Source organism: Camelus ferus, chromosome 7 (genome assembly GCF_009834535.1).
Source record: "Camelus ferus isolate YT-003-E chromosome 7, BCGSAC_Cfer_1.0, whole genome shotgun sequence".
Classification (NCBI taxonomy): Eukaryota; Metazoa; Chordata; class Mammalia; order Artiodactyla; family Camelidae; genus Camelus; species Camelus ferus.
Window position 1 is genome coordinate 61,819,919 of NC_045702.1, and position 27,860 is coordinate 61,847,778.

The 27,860-nt window shown below is 39.9% G+C and overlaps 1 protein-coding gene and 1 long non-coding RNA gene across 5 annotated transcripts in view; one reads left to right on the forward strand and one right to left on the reverse strand.

The window, feature by feature from the left end:
* The window catches only part of CALCR (calcitonin receptor), an 86,185-nt gene extending 84,691 nt beyond the window's left edge, over window positions 1-1,494 (forward strand). The window contains exons 12-13 of the mRNA XM_032483997.1: window positions 747-965; window positions 1,408-1,494. Of these exons, the coding sequence (XP_032339888.1) occupies window positions 747-965; window positions 1,408-1,470 (282 nt within the window). The 3' untranslated portion in view covers window positions 1,471-1,494. The remainder of the gene's footprint in view (window positions 1-746; window positions 966-1,407) is intronic.
* Window positions 1-25,952, reverse strand: LOC116664982. 4 transcript variants are annotated; one of them, XR_004321553.1, is made up of 5 exons: window positions 22,153-25,952; window positions 14,694-14,732; window positions 11,089-11,158; window positions 5,712-9,200; window positions 1-1,681 (listed from the first exon to the last, which is right to left on the reverse strand). It is a non-coding gene; the product is annotated as an uncharacterized LOC116664982 (long non-coding RNA). The 4 variants fall into 4 exon arrangements; XR_004321552.1 differs by lacking the exon at window positions 22,153-25,952 and having other exon boundaries at window positions 14,694-15,989; XR_004321551.1 differs by lacking the exon at window positions 22,153-25,952 and having other exon boundaries at window positions 11,089-15,989.
* Between the last annotated feature and the right edge of the window lie 1,908 nt (window positions 25,953-27,860).

Below are 27,860 nucleotides of genomic sequence, written 5' to 3' on the forward strand. Positions count from 1 at the left end.
TATTCATAGCATGTTTATTCATAATAGTCAAACTGTGGAACCATTCCAAGTTTCATCAACAGGAGAATGAATAAACAAATTATGGGTATGTATTACTCATATAATGCAGTGCTACTCAGCAATAAAAATGAATGATATGCCAATATACACAACACGAATGAACCTCACAGATAGTATGTTAAACCAAAGAAACCAGACACAGAAGAGTCCATACTCTGTATCATTCCATTTCTATGGTAATAGAAATCAACGGTTGCTTGAGATGGGGGAGGGCCTTGTTGACTGCAAAGGGGCAAGAGGGCACTTTTTGGGGTGGTGGAAATGCTCTTTTCTTGTTTGGAGTGCTTATTACACAGATATATACATTTGTCTAAACTTCCCAAATGTAAATTTAAAATTTCTATTTTATTGAATGTACTTTATGCCTCAACGAAATTATTTTAAGTTGTTTTCTTTTTAAAGAAGTCTGGATTAGCTGTTTCCACCACATAAGCTTTACAGATACATTTTTCAGTCCTCATTTTACTTTTAGTTAAGTAGCTACATGTTCATTCAGGTCTGAAGAGGGCATTCAGCTTTTCCGGGGCTCCAAGGCCCCGTCATGCTGAGCAGATTGTAACCTCTCGGGCTGTCTCGTGTGTCCTGTATAGGTGACATCTGCTCCCCATGCTGGATAAATGAGAACTGAGGGCAGTGGGTGTCCCTCAGTGGTGCTGAATTTGCTCATAATAATCATATTTTTGCAGGTCAACTTCTTCTTTCTGCTGAACATTGTCCGGGTGCTGGTGAAGAAACTGAAGGAAACCCCGGAGGCGGAATCGCACAGGTACCTGAAGGCGGTGAGGGCCACTCTGGTCCTCGTCCCCCTGCTGGGGGTCCAGTTTGTCGTCCTTCCCTGGAGGCCTTCCAACCCGCAACTTGGCCGAGTCTATGACTACGTGATGCACTCTCTGATTCACTTCCAGGTAAGGAAACTGATGGTGTATTTATTCAACTACTTGCTCAGCTAGTTGGTACAGGGGCAACAGTTTTCTGGGGCTCCGCTGTGGTTAGAATGACACTTGAGAACATATGGTCCCTGAAAGGAAGACGGCTCCTCCCTGCCTCTCCCACTGTCTGCTTTCCGTGTTTCCATTCAGTTGGCCTCAGGTCCGAAGCCTCATTGAAGGCATAGTGCTAGGTACTTGGAAAGCAAGCTGGGACACACAATAGAATCCTAACAAGAAACGGGCATTTCTAATGAATATTCTTGTAGTGAAGCACTGAATGTGAGTGGTGGTCACTGTTCATCAAGCCTCGACTTGCTGTTACCATAGTGAAATGTTCCTCTCCGGGCTATTTGTATTGATTACTAAACAACACGCTGCACACAGAAATAACTTCAACTCGATTTTCCCCTCTTTTTAGGGATTCTTCGTTGCCGTGATCTACTGCTTCTGCAACCACGAGGTAAGCGTGCACGTCACATAATCCCATCACTTGTCTGTAGAAAGCCAGCTCTTTCCAGTTTCCAGACGGCCTCTGCGCACTTTTCATTTGCTTTCCCTTCTGCAGTTGACCTTACAGGGTTTCAGGACTAGTTGTGTCCAGTTGGCACTGGTTCAGCACCTTCTTTTCCAGTTGCATGGTGCCAGCGTCATGCTACTTATTTGACATTTTGAAAGTCACCCTGAAGTTAAGACTTAAAAAGGAATAAATAATTTGTTATTTGAGCATTTAGATCAATAAAATCTAGAGATCCACATGGCCAGTGTTTCAAGGGTTTTTTAGCTACTTTCTTCTAATGATATCTTTGTAAAACAAAAGTGGAACTGCTTAAATTTGTACCAAAGAACTTCTAGGCCTTCAGGGAACATGATTTGGAAGCGCCCTCATTTTTCAGGTGAGAAATCTAAACTCCAGAAAGATCACATGGCTTGCCCAGTCACTGTATAATCAGGACTAGAACCCAAATTTCCTGATTCCCAATTAAATGGACTAAATCTTCCACTGCAGGCATTATGTCTATGATTAGTACACTTTGAGTTATATACCTTATAATTTTTAATGTAAAAGTATTTGTGATCATTTTAAATCAGTTCCTATTAAGAATAATTTTATACCAAGGCAAATTACATTTTGTTAAGAGATCAACATATTCTTATTACTAACTGGAAAATAATTGTTTTCTAACCAGTATCGCTTGATATTTAATGGATTTTCCAGTCTTCTTATTTCTTCAGGTAAACAATATTCAGTGAGCACCTATAATATTTTATAGCTCTGTGACCGCTTGCTCATCTCCAACCCCGAAACTGCAAGGTCATTATTGTTCTTTTTCTCCCTTTTAATTAGTACATTCTGTTCTTTCCTTCCTTCATCCATCAACTCATTCCCTAATCAAACAAAAATATATTGTGCAGTCCCTATTACTAGGGACTACACTGAAAGCCTCAGATAGAAATGAAAAGACATCCTTCATTGCCAGCTATGAAAGTGTCCCTTTTTTTTTTTTAACAAGAATAATAAAAACTAATAAATAAATAGGGCTTAGGTCACCCCATCTTTATATCAATTCCCGTGAATGTATATCCCTCCCTTTTGAATTGGTTCAGATGGCATACAAAATAAATGTTTTCATCTAAAATAATATCTATATAGAGCTAATATAAAAATCAGGTTCAGGAAGGGCATACCTTGAAAACACGAGAGGATTGTATACATTTGTAAAAAATACTTCAATATTGATTGTGTCTTAACCATGATGTGGTCTTAGAAGTGTCAGGCACAATAAGCAAGCCCAGAGGTACCCCTCACAATCAAAAGTCTCTAGTTTGAGTATGTTATTTCTGCTTTTGGAAGTAAAGAAAACATCTCCATTTTAATTAAAACCATGTTACTGGGGGAATGTACAAGTGTGACATTTCTAATAATATAGAAGTTGTGTACTGTGCCAAAGGCAGTATTGCAGTCACAGGGGTGTAGGCATCTGGGCCTCAGCTGGGCCTTCTGGGAGCATACGGTCTGACAGCACTGCAACAGGCAGCGCTCATCCACGCAGGAAGGTATCTCCAGCTGCATCTGAGACAGGGTTGTGAGCAGGCTTTGTCTGGCTGAACGTTACATTTTAGCAGAGATCGAGGGGGTAATACGTCAATTCTACAATAAAGATAAAGGTTTTAATGTTTATTTATTATCCATGTGTTATCAGTGGTTCCTCCTATAGAAGTGGATTAGGTAGTCAATGGGTAGACCAGAAGCAGGAAAGGAATTTTAAGAATTACAGTACTAGGAAACAGGAGATGAGTGCCCGCTTCTGTATCAGACATTTCCTACTACTCTTCCAAGCGTGTGGACACTGACCATCCAAACACTTTTCCAAGTATCCCTCTATGACGGGGAAACGCAAAGGGTCTCTACACTTCTCTCTCCCCTTGTTCTTGGGGGAGTAGAAGGGCCCTGCACTTACCACTTGCGCTCCCTGGTGCCACATCCTGCGTGTTCTCTATACTGTGGCTATTAGTAAAGTTCTGCTTTCAGACCAGTAAGGTTATCACTTCATACGTGGAGATATGTTTTTCTATTTAGAAATTCTTTCACTCAGTAAAACTTGGTTTTCAAAAATATGGTCTTCCTAGAGACTCAAGAAAGTGAGCTTTGGGCTCAAAGCTAAGCAATGATTTCTTTGTTCTAGACCAGGGCACTCAAACTTAAGGATGCATGAGTCACTGAGAAAGTTTGTTAAACCACAGATTGCTGGGTCTCTACCAGCAGGTTCCTATTCAGTACGATAGGTATGGGACCTGAGAATTTGCATTTCTGACAAGTTCCCAAGTGATGCAGCTGGTCTTCAGGAGACCCACTTCGAGGACCACTGCTCTAGACAAAATCTTCTTTGTTCAAGCAGTGAGTGACCCTGACTTAATGAGGGAGATGCAGGGGAATGTTATTTAAGAAATACAGTTGTTAAGTATTTTCAAAGTCTTTAACCTTATTATGGATGGCACTTATTTATTTTTGTCTTTTACAACAAGAAAGCATCCTCAAAGTTAGGGAAGTAGATAGTGAAAAAGAATTAGAAAGCCCTGCTCTTGTAATCATCAAGTACCCAATTACCTCAAACTGTACAGCATATGAATAGGTTCTGTAAGGTAAATATTCTATAAACTAGACTAGTAGAGACACAGCTGATGCGTCCTCCAAAACGCATCAGCTGTGTGAAAAAAGGATCAGCGACAACTCTGAATAATATTCATAAGTTATTCCTCAGCATGTAATTAATAAGGCTTAACAGGGATCCAGCTCTGAAAAGTCATATAAAAACATGAGAAGCATGCAATTACTTTCCAACTTCCAAGGGAACCTAAGGTATTTTTAAAACTCATGCTTTTTCATTTTAAGTTCAGACTTCAGGAGGGCTGTTGGGCTGGGGTGACAGCATGTGAAGGGGTCAAGGAGCAAGTCTTAAAATCACTTTGTTCACTGACTCAGAACTCCTGGGACAAATCCCACTTTCCATTCAGCAGCTCATAACTGTACATGCTTATGATGAACTTAACAGGAAAACAAAGGCCAAAGACAAAAACATCCAAATCCGACCACGAAGAATCCAACCTGATTTTCTTTCTTTCCTTTTTTTTTTTTTAAACAAATAGAAACCAGAGGCCCAAATATTACCAACCTTATGCAGCTGGTTAATAATAGAGCCAGGTGTAATAATTAAGTCCTCAAACCCTCAGACCAGGGCTCCATTTTTAAAAGTTGGCAATAAATATATTGACATAATCAGGGAAATGGGAAGTGATCTGTGTTCATTGTTTTTATAATGAACAATGAATTTATATAATTAAAAACTTGGTATATTACACTCATCCCATCAGCAACTCCTAACCTTTCAGGTGCTCTTCAGGAGCAACGAAAGTCTCCCTGTTTTTTTCAAACAGATGCAATGCCCATATTCTTGTGATCAAAGCAGTATTGGGCTCAACCTGTGGTATTGTTGGAGATAATTGCCCTTATTAAACTGTAATTAGTGAAGTGTCTTTCACAGGCTGCTAAGGGCCTGTTCTTACACGTGTGGTTGACAAATTGAAGCAGATCGCCATCTCCAGACAAAGGGACAGCTTATGGTTCTGGGAGACAATTATTGAAGGGTATGAACATTTCTCTCATCATTTTTAAAAATTAAAACAGACTTCAGACCCTTCAGCCTCATGCTGGATACTTCACTAATATGTATGGACACTCCAGTGGAGTCTATTTTAAAAGGTCAGATGAGGTGAAATAAAGACTTCCTTTTTTTTTCTTTTTCTTTTTTTCCTGCTGGGTCCCATCTGCTTTAGATGCCTGTAAACATCTGTGTAAGTTTTAGCTCTAAAGACAATGTTGGTATTTAAGAGATGCTGAATCCACAGGAACTACCAGTTCCCTTTGTCTGGGGACCTCGCTTCTCCAAAATATACTGAGCCAGTATATTTCCTAATTCCTCAACAGGGTATTTGATAGTTCCTAGATTATAAACCTGGCATTTAAGGACCTATGTTTAATAGACAGTACAACCCAAATAAAGTATCGCCATCTCTTTGCTAGTCTCAACAGGAAAATACATTGTCAAGAAGTTTAAAGTCCAAAGGAGAATTGGAAAGCAGTTTAAATATTTACTAGATTCTTGATGAGGTGCTAAAGGAGAAATTTCACTGAATGGCAGAAAGTAAAATTTACTCATGTTTTACCTGAATGTATAACTCGGTCGGGACGTGCTTTCCCAGACACATCCAGCTTGTGGTTCCATATCAGTCCTTTCTGATATCATCAGTCTAGTCTCTCTTCAGTTCTGTAGCTCTCCCTTCTGTACAGATTGCAAAGCAAAAGCCCAGGAACTAGACAGGGAAACAAAGAACCTTCCTGGGGAGTGAAGCAGAGGACAGAGTGAGTGGTAGAAGGAGTCTGAACTAAATATTCATTAATACCTGTAATAAATCCATTTGTATTTGAAAATATATCCCTAGGGTGATCTTCCCACCAAAAGTATTTTCTTTCCTTTTCCCAAAAGATCCAGCCACCCCTCTCCCCAGCGCAAATCACAAAGTGAAGAAGACTTCCATTTGCATGAGCATCAGGTACTTCACAGGAAATGACAAGCCTTGGCTGGAGAGGACGCTTTGCGGGGCCCTAGGTTAGAATACGAGACAGCTGAACACGAGATCCGGAACTATGTAATTAAGAGCTCTTCTTACTTTCTTAGCACCACCACCCTCCAAATTATATAGGTAGGGTTCCTGCCCTTAAGGATTTCACAGTACAGGAGGAGAGCGAGACAAAGCAAAACATCAGACTGTCCAGTAGGCAGAGCAGTGACGACCTGTGGACAGGTGCAACACACACGGAGAGGAGGCCCCAGACTCTTGCAGTAGGGGCCGAGAAAAGTCTCGTGGGGATGACAGCAGAGTTCAGTCCTGAAAGAGGCCTTTTTTACTTGATGTAGGACGGGAGAAAGGCATTCCTAGCAGAGGGATCAGAGTGAGCAGAGGCCTGATGGGAAGAAACATTATAGCTGGCGGGGAGAGACATGCAGTTTATTACTTTTGGAGAATTAAGGTTAAGGCAGTAAGTGGCTAAGAACCACTTTGGCAGAGAGATGAGCCAACTCAGGGGGAAGCAGTGGAATGGTGGGGCCTTCCCACCCCTCCCAGGGACAGCATCTCTGTGCTCGGTGTCCAAGTGCCCTTGCTGGGCTCGATACCCCTCGTACGTGTGCCTGGCCGAGTTACTGAAATGGTTGGGTAAATAGCTAAAGGACAAAAATCATCAGGCCAAGACTTCGGATCACTTTTGATGTGGCTTAAATTCTTTCTTTTGAAGAAAACAAGCCTGATGGCGTTGAGCCTGTCTGGAGCACGTCACCTCACGGCTATTTTGAATGGCAGTAGCAGAGTGCAAGAAACCAAAATGCGTCAGGGAGCACACGGCTTAGATTAGAAAGAGTAAAAGGACTTAACCTTCCCGACTTTGTCTTCTCCATGTGTCTCAGCCTCAAGACAGAAATGTCTCAAAGGGTTCACAAACTAGCCAGTACTCAGCTGCTCAGCCCCAGATGCAGGTCAACAGCCTTGGCTGGCTGTCTTTGTGGCTCCACCTCTTCCTGTCCTCCAGTCCCGCCTTTTCTCTCCAGCCACATTACAGCTTCTATGTGTACCTCTTCTTAGCACTGTGCTCAGAAAACCACAGGTTGCAAAACACTTGCATGAATCAATTTTCAACTTGTAAACAGCTCTAATAAAGAAAGGGGCCAGACAGAGGAGTCTGAAAGCGTACGATAATCATAGAGGAGTTACTTGACATGCAAATCCAGCCACATTGACTAGAAAATCCTTAGGAGTCAGCGTGGAGGAGAGAAGAGGAGGGGACTTACTGCTGTGCACCGCCACCACGAGAGGTGATTTCAATAACCTCAACAGATCTTACCGACAGCTCTTTGAATCAGCGTTATGACCCCCTTTTCACAGAGGATAAAACGTAAAGAAAAAACATGCAGCGAACAAACCGGGACGCAGACCTGAAGAGCACAGTGCCTGGAGCGTTTGCCCAGATGCTCGATGCTGTCGTCCCATCACGGGCACAGAAACAAATCCTAGGTTCAGTTCAGCTCTAAACTTAATGGTCAGCCCGGTACAGTGTACACTGCGGCCACGCGCCACGGGGAGGAGCCGAGGGCTTACCTGGGCTGGTGGCTCCACCTCCTTCCGGTTCTCTGTCCGTGGACACGCATAACCTCAGCCCTCCTTTGTGGAGTGTAGAGTAGTCCTTCTCCTAGGGCTGCTGTGAGGACTGAGTAACTTGTTATTAATCAAGGGCTTGGCGCATGGAACATGGTAGCGGCTAAAGCTGCTCACGCCACCCTCTGTCCCCCGGATGTCCTCTGTGGATGTGGAGTTCAGCTGCGTGGCTCACAGCCCACCCTGGCATTCCAGATTTTTGCCTTTGTCTCTTTTAAATAAAATTAGATATAAAGTTCTTTGCAGTCAAGTACTCATCACTTCCAAAAAACAAACAGAAAAACAGCGAGTTGCCTCCGTAATTTGGAAAGACTAGTATTCCAAATTGTCAGATGACCAAATTACTCTGCTTGCCGTTTGTCACCTTGAACTTCACAGCTGCTTTGCTGTGTGAAGGTAAACCTCTCCAGCTACAAGTTTCATACCTTCTTGATTTGCTTTGCAGTGAATCACTTTACTGTTTTGCCTTTTCTCATGTAAAAGTCTTAATATTATGAGACAAGTACTAATAGTACCTCAACTTTAGTACCTTCTCTTCTTGTGTTCGATATAGATTTTATCACATTTTTAAAGCAAGTTTGGTAAGTTTGCTTACATATTAGCAGTCTTTCAATACAAAGCAATTGCAATTTTATTCTTAAAACTTCAACCACTAACCAGAGTTTTATCAGGCACACCCCACCTCAAGCCACATTGGATAAAGGAAAATCAACAGTATGAGACCATTATCATAAAATTCAGAACTGTGTTATGATTTTCATAAATATTTTCATGACCACTACTGTGTAGATTTAGATGATAGCTTCTGCCATATCAGAGGTAGTAGCAGATAAAAAGGTTTCAAAATCTATCTCCCCAATATTATGTGTATGCCATATTGAATGTGAAACCAAATCAGATTTTATTCATTGACTATAAGAGCTAATGAGGAAACCTTTGCTCAGAATAGCAAATAACCCTGCCAGTGGTAGCTAAGGCAAGAACTCAGTTCTCCAATTTGCAGATTCTTCTGCCAAGATGGTACATTCTACAGCCAGAGCGCATAGACCAGAATTAGAATGCAGCCTCCTCTAACCTCTGATGAGCTCCAAGAACTGCACTCATGAACGCGGCTCAAGGTCATTTCTGACACGTCTGAGAATGCACGGCTCCCTTTTCTTTTCCAGGTCCAGGATGCCCTGCTGCGTCAGTGGAGACAGTTTAGAGCCCAGCGCTCCGGGGGCCGCCGCTCCAACCGCGCCACCTCCAGTGCTCCTGCTGCTGCAGCCCTGGCCGAGGCTGGCGACATCCCTGTCTACATCTGCCACCAGGAGCCGAGGAACGAGCCCGCCAACGACCCCGGCGAGGAGGGGGCTGAGGCCATCCCCATGGAAGTGATTGAGCAGCAGGAGTCATCCGCTTGAATGTGACGCAAATACAACATCGTGATCACTGACCCCTCACCTCCTGGGAGCAAGACAGACCATGCATTTAAAGTGATTTCCATCCTCCCAGGAGCGAACATCTCATTTGTGAGAATTATTAAGTGAATTTGTCCATTGTGAACCTGAAGAAAGTTTTACTTGGTACTTTTGCTATGGGAGACAGTTTAGGAATGGAGTCTCCCTCTATAATATTTGTGAACTCCTGTGAATTCCATCTTTCATCCAGGATTGAGCTACAAATGTCACAGAAATGCAAGCAAAGTATACAAGTAAAACGTGATCAAATTGACCTAGTTTCAGATACAGGGTGCTCCTTGTTAATCTTGAGCCATTTATACCTTTGAAAAAATTAAAACCACTGTCAATATTTTTCTTTTTAACTCTAAACTTTGAATTAGACTATTTCAGTATTTGGCTATGGATCTGATTTTTAATTTTTTTTTTAATTTCAATCAATTCTGATGTTACTCAGATGTTTTTACCATCCACACAATGTAAACCGCACAAATTACATGACCTCTGCAAGACAAAGTGGATTTCTAATACTGAGGTGACTGAGTGTGTGGAGAAGTCCTGCATTTGGCAGGAAGATGTAATGATTTGAATGAAAAAGAAATTGAGTCAGTTTGCTCAAAACATTAGATGGGCCAGTTTGTTCATGGATTTATTAAGGTCATAGGCTCAGCTTGGTTTTGGATAATCCCGTGTATTGGGCAGGTCCCAATGCTGTGAGGAATTAGCCTTTGTGTTGCATGTGCTTCAGTCGCTCACATTTACCAACTGGGAGGTCACGAAGACTCCATCACTAAATTTTTCACAAAACTGCCAAAAATGTAATTCCTAGTGGAAGAGAATACTCCCTTTAAAGAGAGTTCTCGGCTTTCCTAAACTCCAGGATTTATAAAGCAAATCACTCCAAGGTTTATAAAGCAGATTACCTCTTGCCCTTGGGTGCTATCTAGCAGTAAACGATAAATTTGTTTGAGACTGGTAATTAAAAGACTCCACGTAAGTCCATTAACTGCTTTCTGCCCAGCTTCAAAGCTTAACAAGATCTCAGCCTTTTCCAGGAAGATTCAGTAGGACTAATTAGAAGTCAGTTTGTAGTTGACCTCTTGTTTGCTGCTATTAGTGAAACAGGAGGAGGAAAAATGTGACTGCTACAAGTTTAACTATATACCAATTCATTTAAAATAAAAGTAGAGTTCCTCATTAGAATCCAAGATTAGATTCCCCTACCTCTCTTTACTTCCTTCAATATAAAGTCTTCAAAAATCCCTGAATACACCGATGTCATTCCTGGCCCTTGAAGCTAATTTGTGAATTTGCAACTGTAATCAGCTACCGTGATTTAATTTGTATGCTGAATGAGGAGACACATTGGAACCCATCACATCTCAAGTCTCATCTATGTCATCTTGTGCCACTGCCTTTCAGAAAATGATCTAGTTTTGGAAAGACACAAAAATTGATTTGTTCTGGTGACGTATTTAGCGCACCTAAAGAGAATTATATTCTTTCAGAGAAAATGTATTTTGGATACTAAAGTAGTTTAAGTCTCCTTTACTGAATGTAAGGGAGGATTTGAAAAGAAGGTATTTTTCCAAACACAGTGTTTATGTAGTGCTGTTTCTATTTTGTTTACAAACATGGAAAACAGAGTACTTGCGGCAGCTCTCGCACCAGCGTGACAACGCACTGCTGACGTGTCCTAGATGCTCTTGTGCTAATGTGTAGTAGCGGCTGGAGACAACCAAACAGCTTACCCTAGAACTGCGCACAGTGCCAAAAGTGTGACACGCTTACGCTCTATCCATGTGTGAATTAATAAAGAGAATTAATAAAGCAAAAAGTTGTGTGTGTGCGTATTTTTCTAGAGAAATACATTCTTTGTCTTTTCGTTCATTTACCTCGTCTCCTGCTCATTCCATATTCTGTTTCCTTTCAGCCAAGGGACACTAACACCTCATCTTGCTTGCACTGCAAGAGGGGAAAGATAATCCAAAAATACAGGTTAGAAAAGCATATGCAAAAACATCAAGGTTATTACCTTTGTCAGTGTAACGAACCATCTTCAGTCATCATTTTGACTATAAACTCCAAAGCACAGTTCCCATACCCTTGTTAGTGCAAAAACACACAAAACTGTCAGTCTGTATTGTGTAAGTCGGGGAAGCACAGCAAAGAGATCCAGGACAAGAACATATCACATTCTTCTATGGTTCTTGGTTTGTTTTTTGGTTTTTTTCATCATTGTGGGACTAGGCTTGAACTGTCCACCATCACATCAGGTCATTAGAATTGTTACAATCACTGATTTCTAAGTTAGTTTCTGAGACTAAGGCCAGATGAAAGGCAACTAATTATATATCATCAGAATGTATAAGGGCCACTGTTGGAAAGATTTCCAGATCTGGAAAGCATGAGATGGGAAAAATGAGGGTTCAGTGAGAACTGGGACGGCTTAATAAAGGAGACCAGGAGCAACGGGTAATGGTTCCTAGAGGAGGGAAAGATGTTGGAAAAGAAATGACAGAAATGCCACCATCATGGAGCTCCAGCCCTTCTCATTGCTTCCTTCATTCATTATCACTGATCCAATAGACGTTTCAGACACCTTTCGTTTGCCCAAACAATGAATATTTGTGAACAGTAGCCATCCTGACAAAGTTTCTTTGTGTCAATGGTAAAAATCAAAACCTACTAAGTGAACCCATACCCTAAAACCATGACCACTGAGATCTCTGGGGTGGAACAACACACACATGGGGTTGGGGGTTGGAGCTGAATGTGAACTTTCTTCCACATTAGCACTGGGTAGGACAGCTGGGTCCTAAGAAGAATTTTCAGAATAAGACCCCTGCATAAACACTTAGCAAGGACTTATTTTCTTGACAATAAGGTCATAAATGGCACTTCTTTCATTGACTAATTTACAGTTCAGCTGCTTATCACTGGAGTTAACACTTTAGAGTTTAAAATAAGATTAAGCATGAAGAGGGGAGACCAGAAGACACTGAGAAAAGCAGACAAGCTCAGAAAGAAATTCTCAGTTGCCATTTGGAGAGAAGAAACAACATGACTTACTCCTCACTTAAGCTTAAGAACACTGACTTTACTGAATGATCCCATACATACCACATATAGGGTGGGGAAGGGGGCTGGGGAAATTAGCTGGAAGCATAAAGAAAAAAGATAAGTGCACGTGAGGACAAAAACTAACATTATTTCTGATGGTGGTGGTTCTGGACAGAGAATTAATGTCTGTTCAATATCTGTGAAAAATGTGACACTGAAAGAGAGAAAACACGGCCATTGAAACTAAACAGAAGTCAGGAAGGTTTTCTAATATCTTCCTCCATTTGAAATAGCAAGCACCTTGGAAAGGTTTCAGAGATTTCCCATTATCTTAAGCAAAGACCAGCCAATCTCTCAGGTCACTATCAGTGTCCATTTTCCATTTCCAGAAATTCAATGCCTTCTACCAAACTTTCCCATAAACTCTTCCAGTGACACTCAAACTGGTCCCTCATTCCTTATCAACTGGCCAGCAATGCCACTGCATGTCACCAGAGTCTCCTTTACTTAAGAGATTTAAGATCTCGTTTTAATTTGGAGAAATTGCCTCCAAATAAAACTCAGAGTATTACTAGTGAAGCACCAAGGAGATATTCAATAAAACCAATTGTGATGCCTTTAATGAAAAAAATTAAAACATTCAGAATAGATTGGGACATCTGTCTTCATCCAACCCTGCCAGACTGGCTAATCAAAGCCAGCACACTGGTCTCTCACACAAAGGCGTGAAGCCAAAACATACACCCAGCTGCAAGCTCTTGAAATCTGCACAGCAGGGTAGGTGGTTAGTCTCAGGGCAGCGAGCATTTCTCTGGATATAGCCCTTCTCCACTGGACCCAGTACTGCATTGCAGTTCTGGTACACTGTTGTCAAAGAGGGTTATCGTGAGGCTTAATATGGAGTTAAGTTACAGAGAACTTACGAAGAACATCCCTCAGCTAGAGATAATTTCAGAAGAAAAAAACAAGAGAACGATCATTGAAACACTGAAGTCCACATAAACCTACAGGCATTAGCTTACCTCCTCTTGATAACAACCAAACCTGTTTTAATCTCTATTTTAATGATGAGAAAACTAAGTGGAAGGGAAGTTGAATGACACGCCAGCACAGTCACACAGTTAGTCAACAGCCGAGTAGGATTTGAATCAGAAGTGCCCGAGGCCTCTGCTTTTGAAATCGCCACCCTGGAATGACAGGTGAAGGCCTGCTTCGGTGCTTTTCTGTTTCCTCCTACGAGTGTTGCCACATTCTGTAGGACCCCTGGCCCTGGTGCACCAGGGTGGACCCCAGGAGCACTTGTGCCTGGAACAGCAGGTGTAATGAAGCCTGGGTGAACTGCAGAGTCAGGAGTAAAATACTCTCAACTGTAGAAGCTGGTATTGAAGGGGCTTTGGAACAAGGAGGGTCAAAATGAGCATCAGAGCCCAAGCCTGTCAAGTCCATACTCGATTACTGCTTCCGGCTCAAGCAAATGGGTCAGAGCTGAGGGCACTAGCCAAGTAAGGGTCATCTGAGGGCAGAGAGGAGGGGCTTTCTTCTGCAGCTGAGCCTTCACTCAGGGGCCTAGTAAAAGGGTGTCCTGGGGTGGGGGAGGCTGGTTCCCCATAAAGAGATAGAGGTGACTCATTTATTTATTTTTTAAATAAATCTGAAAAAAATCAATCAATCTGAGAACCAGGGACAGTTTGTTACTGCAAAATGTTAAATAAGACTGCTCTTAATGGTGGACATTCTATACCCAGAGGAGGATGGCTGTCAATTCCTTCTCCCCATCCAGAGCCACATAAGCCAGTTTTTTTTTCCCCCAAGAGGCTTAGTTGGAATCTTCAAAAACTTTTTGCAAATCTCAACAGGCTCAAGTCAGAAAAACTCAAAGACTGCCAAATTAATAAACCAAACTACAATATTGTTAATATTTACAAGATTGGGGTACAATCAACATGACAGGAGAGCGGACAAAAGCTTCTTCTTTTAGGGGGGAAGCTAGATATTTGGTTAATTAAGGAAGCAATATGGGTAACTAAACATGAGTATAGGCCTTAAGATGTGTGAAATGTCTCACTGTAGGATTAATTATAATGAAGTGGTCATGGTCACCAATTAAAACCAGAGAATCTCATATTGGAATGAAAAATTAAAGCCCCACAATGGGCAGGCAATAAGAGACATGTCTAGACAAAAAGAAAATGAAACATTAAAAATGGATGGGAAAGTTATGCTAGGGAAATAGGAACCAAGAGAAACGTGAGATCATCTCTTAATATCTGACTAAATAGAATTTAAGACAAAAAAACATAAAGGACAGAAAGAAAATTATGTATTAGTAAAAGGAGTAATTGAACAAGACTATAAACTCATGTGCACCTTAAAATACAGCTGCAAATACACCAAGCAATACTGAGTAAACTGCAGGAAAAAGAAACAGATGACTTACCAGTTGTAGTTGAAGATTTTACCATACTTGCTGCAGAATCTAAGAGATCACACAAATAAAGTATTAGAAGTGATATAAAGTGTCTGGAAAATACAACCACCAAAGTTGAGCTATTAAAGATATATCAAACTCTATGCTCAACAGACGGGAAACATACAGTCTTTTTGAGTACACACAGAATATTCATAAAGACAGCCATATTTGAGACTATAAAGGAAGCTTCAATTAATCCCAAAGGATTAACACCATTCAGACCTCTGACTGTAATGCAATAAGATTAGAAATGAATCACAAAATTGTAGGTTAAACAATCTGATGTTGGAAATAGTAAATATTTCTATATAACCATTATTTTCAAAAGGATATTAAAAATTATACAATGGTGGCTGTCTTATACTAGTGTCATATTAGTTTTTAAATATTAATACTAGTTAGAAAAAGAAAGCACTACATCTCTAAATTTATGGGAACCTAAAGCAGTTCCTTGAAGGCCACTTACATTTTAGAAATATTTATTTAAGAAGAAACAAGAAGATGAGCAACGGAGTAAAAGCAAAAACCCAAAAAGTAAAACACAAGAAGGAAAATGTGTGGGAAATCACCTTGACACAATGGTATTCTCCTAGTATGCTATCAGGCAAGCTATTTCAGAAATCATGACCCAGGAAGGCTCATAGACCAAATTAGAATGCTCAAATCATGCAGTTTATTCAATCAATTGAAAACACTCAGTGAGAAGCTTGGGGGAACAGAGAGGGTAGGTTAGCACACTCAGCATAGCGTACCATCAGGGGGAACTAACACACCACCTGAATCCTTACAGTGTCCACATGTCCTCTCTGGGCCATGTATTTCCTGCTGAAGATGTGCACGTGAGGACCAGAGTTGAGATTTGAACTAAGAGACACGGAAAATGGAAGATGCCCAGAGCCCACTTGTGGTGCTTGCTCTATCAGAGATACGCAGGGCTAAGTACTCACGGCTAGAGTTAAAGCTTGTCAATTAACATAATTAACAGCCATGGATTTTACCTCCATTTCTTGGTCAGAAGACACAGGAGCTAAAATAGATGTCACCATGGGTAGTGCATTTAAGAGGTCACAACTACTGAGTGTCTTAGAAGACTCACGTAAATGTAGAACATCATGAATACTAGGGGTCTTATGTCTTAAGTTTTCACTAGAGAACCCAATGTTCATAGAAGCACTATTTGCAACAGCCAAGACCTATTGTCCATTAACAGATAACTGGATAAAGAAGTTGTGGTGTATTTATACAATGGAATACTACTCAGCCATGAAAAGAATAAAATAATGCCATTTGCAGCAACATGGATGGCCCTGGAGAATGTCATTCAAAGTGAAGTAAGCCAGAAAGAGAAAGAAAAATACCATATGATATCACTCATATGTGGAATCTAAAAAAAAAAAAAAAAAGACAAATGAACTTATATATAAAATAGAAACAGACATAGAAAACAAACTTATGGTTACCAGGGGGGAAGGGGGTGGGAAGGGATAAACTGGGAGTTCAAGATCTGCAGATACTGACTGGTATATATAAAATACATAAGCAAGTTTATACTGTATCACACAGGGAACTATATTCAGTATCTTGTAGTAGCTTATGGTGAAAAAGAACATGAAAACAAACATATGTATATTCATGTATGACTAAAACATTGTACTATACACCAGAAATTGACACAACACTGTAAAATGCCTATACTTTAATAAAAAGAAAAGTAATAAAATAAAATAAAATAAAATACATGAAGATAAAAAAAGGAATAAATGCATTTACAAAAATACATAAGCAAACAGCTTAAAGGCAGAAAAGATTCTTTAAACAAACAGCATAAACCAAAAGACAACAAAAATGAATTTATATCAAAATAAAGATACCTGGTCAACAATAGTGCCCTTTGTTAAATAGATATTTTTAATTGACAAATGATAGAATGGAAGATTAAACAGTGAGTTAGTATCTAGAATATGAAAAGAACTCCAGGTTACAGAAGTCATCCCAAAGGCTACAAAGTGTATGAAGATACCCACAGACTCTTTAGTTAGCAGAGAAGAGCTTACTAGAACAATGCCCCTGTGAGACATGGAACAAGGCCGTTCCCAGGGAGAACCAGCAGGGTCTGTACCTCATCTTGTGAGAGAGAGGAACCTGCAAAGTGCGCATGAGGTCTGTCTGATTCACAAGTTTCACAGATGATACATATTTTAGAAGCAAGCAGGTATCCCTATTTGGGAGAAAGCAACTCTTCTCCAGTTCATTGGAAGACTAGAAAGAATAGAAGAAATAATTCTGGAAGTTCAGAAAGAAAGCAAAGCCAAAGTTTGGAACTTAGTGACGAGAAAAACACATAGGAAAGATAAATCTTGGTCATCTGTATGACAGCTATGTGTCATGGAGGGTGAAACTGAAGCATTTAATCAACAGTGACAACAACCTAAAGCCCACCAAGCTACAAGTCAATTAATAATAAGAAGAATATAAAAAGGAATCTACGTATATTCATGTATGACTGGAGCACTGTGCTAGTACACCAGACACTGACACAACATTGCAAACTGACTATACTTCAACTAAAAAAACAAAAAAAATTAATAATAAATAACTGCCTATCCCTGCACTTGGTATGTGTGCTGAACTAACTGAATCAAAGAAGACACTTCGTGTATTTAAAAAGTGGTCAGTCTCTCTCCATTCTAAAAATATGAGAATGTTGATGTACTGATAAACCGATCACTGCCTCCACTTACACGACCAGATAACCTCACTGTCTTTGCCACAGCACACTGAAACATAGGCCGACACCTCATCTAAGCCGAGTTCATCGAAATCTCTCAGGAATTTCAACTGATATAGAAATTATTAATTATATGGGTTTTGGATATATAAGTCCACAGAGATTCTGAGGTGGTAGCCATTTTTAGCCATATATACAAGATAAATAAGAAAGAGAATCAGGAGAACAAAATAGACACACTGAGAACAGAGGCAGGGACCACGATGACAGAGAGAAGAGAAAGAGAGAAATGGAAAAAATAGCCTCATGGTTACTTTCTCTCTCTCAAGAGACCTGGCTGTGTTCCCCACAACTGGATTCTATAATATTGCATTGTATTCTTACAATTAATCCCTCTTTTTCTTGCAATAGTTGCAGTAGATTTCTGTCCTGGTATCACAATGTGTCCTAAAATAACTGGAGTCTTAGAGCATATGCCCTGATGAAAAGGTTGCCAAAGCTCATTAAATGCACCAGACATACTCTTCCTACTCCCACAGGAATGAATAGTAACATCATTAAAAAAAACAATTCTGCCCGTCAGGAAGTTTTAGGTAAGAAGCTGAGAGTCACGGAAGTACAGGTGGTTTTCATCTCTTCTTCCAAATGATGACAGTAGCTTTGTCAGAGAAAGAAGGTGAACTAGGAAGAGCTCAATCTGAGGATATCAGTGAAAAGTAGAATTTGGTTTTCTGAGTCACTACTGAGGGCCTGCCTGCCCATCCTAAAACCTGAGAGGATTCTATTGGGCAGAAAACCTACTGGTAAAATCAAGAAATCTTTGAACTGAAAAATGAGGAAGAGAGGGCTAAGAGTGCCCAGATACAGCTCCAGAACCTTCTGTGGAGGACCCCAGCAGGACAGATAAAATAGAACCATAGGAGAAGAACAGGATATGTCTCATGGAAAATTAGCTGGAAAGAAAGTCAGGAGTAACTCTCACACCCTACAAAGATGCAAAGTGCAGAAGTAACAAAGTGAATTAGCAACATTAACACAAATAGAGAAGGACTGTCATACGGGTTTTGGAGAAAGTTGGAGAGACAAGAGCAATAGAAAGATATGCGGGTGTACATATATATGCGTATACATACACACACACACATATATATACACGCATTTTTTTAGAAGCACAAGCATTGAAGAACAGTATATTGAGAGAGTATGGAAAAATCACTGATCTGCCTATAAAGCCAACAGTGGACCTAATGAGGAAGGGATAAAAAATCCGCATGATATCCATCAAGCTCTCTGAGCAAGATGCTGCACTTTTGAAGGAATATGCACAGCTGGAATTCCTATTTCTGTTAGGAGTTGATTAGATAATTCAGATTAATTCTCTCTCAAAAAACAGCTAAAAACCTTGATAAAACATTAAAATTATCTTATTAAAAACAGGCAAGTGAAAACAAGAAAGATAAGTGCACTCAGAAGGCAGTGGCACACTGAGGGCATTTGTCAACACAAATGTTAATTTTGACAAGGAGGAAAGACACCTAATATTCAAAAAAAAAAAAAAAAAACCAAAAAATTCCCTCCCAACAATGAGCTGGCATCCCCAGAAGGTTACACCGTTAAGGATTCAGGATGAGGGTGAATTAATGACTATTAAAGAATTACATCACACTCCACTCTTCAGGACAAACTAGTAAATTTCAACTTCTGAACATAATTTAAGTTCTCCAGAAATATTTGAGCTCCCTACTGCGCACAAGTGCCTGGCAAAGGCAAACTCAAATGTGTGAGTGCGTACTTTTGTCAGTAGGCAAAAAAATAAATAAATAAATCAACAGGCTGCACAGCACACAGCCAAAGATGACTAGGCACATAGAAACCAGGCTTCATGAGGAGAAGTGGAAAAACCAGACCTGCAAAGATATCAGCATTGAAATTGCTGCGTAGACTAGAGAACAACTTTGCTGACTATGTTTAAACATATAAAAAAAAAAAAGGTTGACGCTAACTGCAAAGGACAAAAATTATTAAAAAATGTAATAATATGGTAAAAGAAACAAACCATTACACTGTACTCCCTAAACTTACACAGTGCTGTATGTCAATATCTCAATAAAACTGAAAGAAAAATAAAAGTCTTTATCTCTACCTCTTAAAAAATCAAATATAATTTCTATAATAAAAAATATAACATTTGAGAGAGTAGATGAGTTTGGTAGAAGGTTAGGCAGAGACACAGAAGATTCATGGACTGGAAGAAGAGGGAGAAGAAAATATCCAGATTTCACACACAGATGGACGAAACAGGCAGAAGAGACGTGAGCAATGTGAGAAAATCTAAAACATATTTAACCAGAGCTCCAAACAAAATGGAGAAAAAGAACGGGTTGCAAGTAATATCTGAAAAGATAGTCTTAGAATTTTCCATAAACTTGCAACACATCAATCCACAGACACAAGGAGCCCAACAAAGCCAAAAAGAGCAAATGAAAAGAAATTCACAGGGTCACACAGACTAAACCCACAGGAAAAAAAAAAAAAAAAAAAAAGGAACTCTTAAAAAGCCACCAGTGATGAAAACCAGACAACTTCTGAGTGAATTAGACAGTTGATTCTCAACATCAGTAATGGAAGCAAGAAGACAGTAGAATGATAGAACCAGTAAGATAAAATAAAATGAGTATTAATCTAGATTATGCACTAACTACAAGTATATTTTAAGAACAAAGGCAAAATAGAGGAAATGCACATCCAGAATGGCAGACTGAGAACTTCCAAAAAAGCTGCTCCTCCACAAAAGCAATGAGAACACTGGCAAACATTGTCAAAATCAACATTTTTCAGAATTCTGGAAATTAACCAAAGGCAGAGTTAATCCAGAAAGTCATTACACAACTCTCAGCTAGTGGCTTCTCCCTGGGAAATGAGAAAGTTAGAGCATATCTTCAGTGCTGCAGCCTTTGAGGGAAGGGGTTGCCTGAGAGACTTGTCCCTGTCTCCCCCACTGGGAACACTGATGGGACTGGAATACTCTAGAAGCCTGGGGGCTGCTAAAAACAAAAGAAAGCTGAGAGGCTTAGCAGCAGCTCCAAAGAACCTGCAGTACTGCAGACAGACAGCAGAGGGAACGAGAGTCTACAAGCTCCTGAGAAAAGAAATGTGAACCCCTCTGACTGAGAATTTATGCACCAAATCCAGAAAAGACACGGAAAAGGTTTGAGAGGCTCCCAGAATCTCTAGGTAGGCTGATTGCTGAAGGCATTTTCTTGTGTAAAGCCAACTGGTAAAGACTGGGAGAGGTGACACTTTTTCAAATGCATGTATCCTAACACGAAGTTACAAAGGCACAGGAAAAAGTGCGAAATATAGCCTATTCAAAGGAATGAAATTAACCTATTTTATTTCAATACTCTACTTTCAACAATGGATAGAACATTCACACAAAAGATAAATAAGGAAACAGAGGACTTGAACACTTTAGACCAAATGGACCCAGACGCATACAGCATGTTCCAGCAGCAACAGGATCTGCCTTCCTCTCACATGCACACGGAACACTCTCCATCATAGGTCACATGTTAGGTCAGAAAACAAGCCTTAACAAGCTTAAGGCTGAAATCATACCAAGCATATTTAGGTGCTCCTATTGATAAGCTTCTATTGTCCACTTTGTCTCAAATATTCTTAAGCACCAAAAGATGTTGTTGGTAATAAAAATATTGAGCTATGTCTGTAACTCAGAGACTACAAGACAAAAACCCAATCTTCTTCCCCATTTTATCCATATCATGTTCCCATTCAACCTCTAATTTCTTATTTCATGTCTTTCTCTGACACTTTCAAACAAAATCCACATTTTGGAAGTTTTGAAATTAAGCCATTCATTGTAAGAATGAATATATGTGTATTTTGGGGGGGAGGGGTAAAAATAAGTGTGTTCTTTCTGGGAGGCAATTTGGCTGTTAGTATAATGGGCCTGTTTTTGGCTGGAAAATCTCCATATCAAATAAGACAGAACACCAGTCAATAAAACATATCATCACAGGACTTTCTTTTACCAGATCAGCACTATAGACTGCCCTAGTATGTGGCTACAAATGTCTTTTGCAGCAATTCCTTAAGCAGGAATGAACTTATACTTAGCACACAGAAAGCTTATAAAGAGGTATTTTGACTTGACCAGCCAGCAATCATTCTCCCTTGTAGCCTTGCAATTGACAGAGATCATTTCTCAGTTTTAATAGGAGAACATAATTAAATAAGAGAACAAAAGTTAAAGTGAGTTTCCATTTCTGGATGTGGTAACAATTACTACATTATTAATCCATTTCTCCTCTCTCTCATGGGTACTTTGGAAGATTTGCCAGTTCCCTTACAGGAAGGTGGGACTATATGCTTATTCTGGCCAATGCCCTAAGAGTGGAAAATAACACGTGTCACGTTCAGTTCAAGAGAGTGAATGACAGTGTGCCTTCTCCACTGCTCTCTTCCTCTCCTGCAGCCACTCTAGAAGTTGCACGTTGAGATGGCAGCAGCCTCAGACGGTGGTGCCTCTGACAACCTGGTATCCCTGGAGCAGAGCCCCACCTAGCCCACATCAACGCCGCAGCACGTGCAAGAAATAAATCTTGGCTGTGTTAAACCCAAATTTTTGAGGCTAATTACCTACCTGGACTTACAGCTGCGTTTTTTGAAGTCACTTACCCCAGAGTGGAGAATTAACGAGAGGGCCATGGGCTGATAGAAGGTCTCAGTCCTGTCCCCAACTAGTTGTCCGAACTTACCACTTCACCTCCCTGAACATCACTTTCTGAATCTGTAAAACAAGGATCTTGGACTATATTCAATTCAGCAAATGTTTAATGGATGTTTGATATTTTAAAGATGCCACGCACTGTGCTAGGTACTAGACATCGGGTTATCATAAAGGTTCCTTCTAGGTCTCTAATTTCACACCAGGAAATCTCAATTAGCTGGCCTTTATCATCACCCACAACCTGCTGAGTATGAATGAGGAACATCACCAAGTCCACTTTTACTTAGACCACTGGTATTATTATATAGAGGTCTGTATTATTCAGGTAATAATAAAGCCTGTATGTGAATGAACTGCCCTCTGAAGGGAGAAATCATGAGCGCTTTCACTCCTTCTTACCATTTCCTTTAAACTCATTCTGTAAACTGGTTTTTCCTTACTGCTAGATGATGCTCTGTGAAGGTAACTTTTCATTCACAAGAATAATCTCATTTAAGTAATTTAAATATTCAGGACAGCAGAATAAGCACACTAACTCCAAACTTCTTTTAACGTAAAACTCCTTCCGTCCCCAAGCCCCTCAGTCCTGGAATCCGGCCGAGTGGACTGCAGCAGAGGCAGGGCAGAAGGTTCTCATCAGTACCCCTCTGTCCCCTCATCACGCCAGCCGATGTTTCTGAGCCCTTGGGCAAGGATTTGGTGGAGAAAAGTTTTCATGGTAGGCACCTCTGTGATCTGTCTTTATTGCCTCTAGATGTGGAGGGCCCACAGCTTTCTGTCTATTTCTAGTAAAGATTCTACCCTTTGACGAAGGCTCTCTTTAGTGGCGCGGGGTTGGGGGAGGTGGGACGTGGAGGGTTCACTCTCTTACTTGCTGACATTCTCTCAGCTTGTGGACATTCTCCCACCACCTGGCCCCTCTGGTAAGGCCACCTCTTCCCTCCAGCCTGGTTCCCACGCACCCACACTCGGTCCCTGGAGAACATGCATCACTAGAAGTGAAAGCACAGAAACCTTTCTGCCACCATCAGGTGGGGCAGCTGCAACCAGTCTCACAGTGACAGGCTTTTTGATGAAGGTCAGACATCAGCCTTTTTTCTCAAGCTGCTTTAAGAGTACCAAGTTTTATTCTCTGAGTGGTTCTCCTCTCAGCATTCCTAACTTGGTTTTGAGGGGGAGGAAACCTCCATCTTCGTTCTGCCGTTGGTGGGGGAGGGAGAGGTTGGGGGTCTTGAATAGTTACAACTCTCCTAATAAATCCTTTCTCCCATGGCCTCTTTACTACAAACTCTTTTATACTCTCAAAGTACGTGACAGGAAAATGCTGGAAAACTAATTTACCATCTCTTGGGACCTCCAGTGTGAGCTAACCTCGTGCGTTAGGACACTCTGTAGAGTTACTGGACACCTGTCATATTGTTCTTGTGGTCACTGTAGTCTCAGAACTGAGACATCAAGAGTGCTATTTTGACATTCTATTTATAATACTAACATACGTACCTGAATTTCACAAACTTCTATTTTGGAGGCAGGTCAGTATAAAGAAAAGAACACAGCTTCTAGTATTGAATAGAATTTGGCTCAAATTTGATCTCTGCCACTTGGTAACTATCACATTCCTTATCTATTAAATGTAGACATCTAACTTCATAGAATTTTGAGAATTAAACTAGATAATAAGCAAATGTAATAACATTACTGGTTCACTGAAAGGAGTCAACAAATCCACTTCCTTAATCTTTCCCAAGTTTCTGTGAGATAGACATTGTGTCCACCAATAACGAATGACATTAAATCAGGAACTAAATGACAGAGGCCATTGTCAAATACAGACCTTCTCACTTCAAGTGTCACTTTTTTTTTTTTTTTTTTTTTTTTGCCACATCAGCTTGCCTTTATGTAAGAAAGCTTGAGACGGTGACAGATGATTCAGATAAACATCCTTCTCCACTGGCTATTTGTAGTCTGTAAAACATAGCACAGATGATGGAAGACACATTCCCAAATCCGCTTGGATAGTTCCTTGGTGGTTTCTGGCCAAGCCAATTTGTGTTCACAATTTTGATTAGTTAGCAAATACACAGTAATTTGAAAATCAGTCAAGATTCACTTCAGAGCTCTAGGGACGACTGCTGATGACTCTATTTATAGAGACTGGTATGCAGAGAGCATGACTGAGTATTTCTCAAGTTCCAGACACCATCATTAAAGTATATAAAGTATTTTTGCACTCAGGATGTTCAAAGTCTTCACATTTGTAGGTGTCTTCATGCAACAGGATAAATAAGAAATTGATCTCGTAGGTTTATTTATTTATACCATGCATGTATCCATAGGTTTGCAGATTAAAAAAAAAAAAAACAGATTGGGATCACAGTAGACATTGTGAGTGTCACTTGATTCTCCCTTTAAGAAGGGACTGGCTGCCCAGAAATGCAGTTGGCTGGCAGCTGTTAACTCCCGGTCCACTCGCTCATCTTTTGAGCTGACCACTAACTCTTTCCAGAGTGGCCTCAGCTACTGACTAAGTCGTATTACATTTCTTTACATTGAAGTCTAGGAGCTAAACCATGCAACAGAAGAACTCAAAGCTCAAAATCCTATAGATCTTTACCATTTTCCCAATCTTTACAGTTCCCTCACCCACACTTCAACGGCACATTTTATAATTCATTTATCATTATTGTTGTTCTCAAACATTTAACTTAGTTTTCTTAAAAACCACTCTCTCTTTTCACACTCTTATTTCATTTTATGCGATACTTAAAAATTATGTAATAACAAAACAAGAGCAACTGGTATTAAACGATTTGAGAACAAACACTTGTTAAAGCAGGTGTTCTTGTCGTAGTGCCGCCTAAACTTTGTGTTTACGAATCACCCAAGGATCATTAAGATACACAATCCTATTCAGCAAGTCTAGGGTTGAGACCTAAAAATCTGCATTTCTAACAAGGCGATGACACCAGGTGGTCACCCCCAGTGATGCCAATGTTTCTGGCCCTCAGCTACACCTTCCTGAGTAACGTCTAGCCATGAGAATTCAGCATGCCATGTGCATCAGCTGCAATGTTTTATGGAGGGAGAGAGGAACATGGCTTCGTTGTAAAAGCAGGATTTTCTTCAGTAATGACAAATGAGGCTTTACTTTGGTCACATGCTATGCTAAGTCGTTTACATACGTTATTTCTCCTAATCCCCTTCAACACCCTATCAGGGAAGATATTACTCTCATTTTATAGATCACAAAAGTAAGGCTCAGCCAGCTAACTTGCTTGATGTCACACAACTAGAGGTGGCAAGAGACATTCTGACTAGGAGAGAGCAGCTATTCTCTTAAGATTTTTTAAATCAACTAAATGGAAGAAAAAGTACCAGTCCAAAGAGAGACCAGTCCACCTCCCACCTTCTTTAGATTATAGTTCAAGAAATTTTCCCAAAAGGAATGTGAAGCAAAAGAAAGAATGCACAAAGTGTTCAAATTCTGGGACTTCTGAACAGATTCTGGGGGAAGTAAGTCCATGCCATACCTTATTTGCTAAAAGCAAAGTTCTTATCCTTATTAATAGAAACACTTTCCATGCTTGATAGTCTGTCTTATTAATTTATGTTTGTGGATTTTTGAGTACTCATAAATCAAGCCTATACATCACATTAGCCCTAAAACAGATGCAATGTCCAAAATTACAAATATGAGTATGCAACCAAATTCAAATTGAGTTTTACTGAATCCTTAAATATTTACAAAGTTGCTGATAATCCAGCTCTTTAAAAATCTAGAAGGGATTTCTTCTCTATCAGTAAGAACCTAAAAAGGAGAGTCACATTTACATTTTTTCCTATTCTTGGAATCACTGTTTTACTATCTACAAGAGAAAAAAGCAACACAGTAAACTAGGACCACGAGCCAAGAAGGCAGAACCCAGAAGTTTTTTAATTGTTCTTCCTGAACAATAGTACAACTCAAAGCAATTTTCAATTCCACAAAAATTTTCTCCTTGAGCTACATTAATTACTACTTGATGGAACTGTAAAGAATAAATTTAACTTCATAATGCACTCTCACACAGAGACATGTTCCAGATGGTAATTTCAGTCTGCTCCGTATTTATGGCAAATCTTACTAAGTTCGGCAAATATCTGAGTGCCTACTAGAGGTGAAAGAATGATAATGCACCAACAGACCTCGTATCTATTACAGAAATGGAGGGTCCTGCGTGCGGGATTCTGGGTCTTCAATAAAGTCAACCAAATCTCTTTCTTCAAAAAAATGAAATCATTTGGGGGAAACAGAGAGGAAAAATGAAATTTTATATCTATTATTTCTAAAATTACAATTTACATACACTATTTTCATTTTTCTTGAAAACAAAGGTTTCTTTTAGCAAAAAAACAATGACAGGTAAACCTGAGGTGAGGCGGAGCCTGCTTTAATAATCATGAATTTCAAGTCTGAATGCCAGTATTCTCATCCTAGCTGTGCCACACGCTGTCTTGGTTTCCACATCTGAAATGAAGCTCATTCTGGCTTTATAATTCTAAGACCATATGAAGAACTTTCTTAGCAGTGATAAAACTTCAGAAAATGTCGATACAATGATTGCATTACACTTAACCTTTCAGAGGTTATCCCAGTACATATCTGTGGGGGGCTAGATTTTCTTTATATACTTCAACCAAAAGTAGTATGTTCCAGCAGACTGAAGGCAAAAGCTGATACAAGAATTGAGTTGTCTTCATTAAGCCAGTCACTAAAGACAGATGCAAACATGAAAAATAATGCCATTCTTCCCACTAAATGTTTTGTTTAGAAAATCACTCAAATTTGTACTTCAGCAAACCACACACTTTCAATCCTTTGGGTTGCTTGTGAGTGGTCTAAATGGCACTTCTAAAGTCTGACATGTCAAGGGTCCATTGTATTTCTAAAAGTTGTTCATAAGAGATTAGACAATAAATCTGCACATCTGCATGAATGTTCCAAAGTCTGTAATTTCCTGCATCCTCTGTAAGAATTCTACTCCCAGAAGTTCCACTAATCAGCAAACAGATTTCTCCCAAATAAAAATGTCACCCCAGACCACTGACTTTTGACTCCTCATAGTTTCACCCCATTTTTATTTTAGAGGGAGGGAGAAAGAATCTACAGTAAGACAATTACGTTGCTTAAAAAGACCTCTAATTTAACATTCCTTAGAGAGTTCCTTAAAGATTTTTCAATCAGTACAAAATCCCTCCAAGATAATAATCACAATGCTAAGCTTTTGTCCATTTAGTCAACTTTTAGTTGTAACATGACATTGTCACTAAAATGATATACACGAGACAGATACAATTTCTCCCTCTAAGTAAGGAAAAGAATGCAATATAGTTTGAGCATTTCCTAATAGATCAAGTAATGAATAAGGAAAAGAAATTGCACCAAGCCCAAAAGTCCTAAATTCCAAGAAGTACAGAAGAAGGTATCTGGCTCTTTATTGTCCACTGTGTCCCATACTTCACTGGACCAATTTATAGAGGATTAAGAGTATTAATGTCTTTTTCTACTTCGATCACATTAAATCAGAGCAGTACCTGAATGAAGTAGAAACAAACTTCCCCAGCTCCCGAGCTGACTACATGCGCTGCCGCAGCTTCATGACTCTTGAACTCTTTG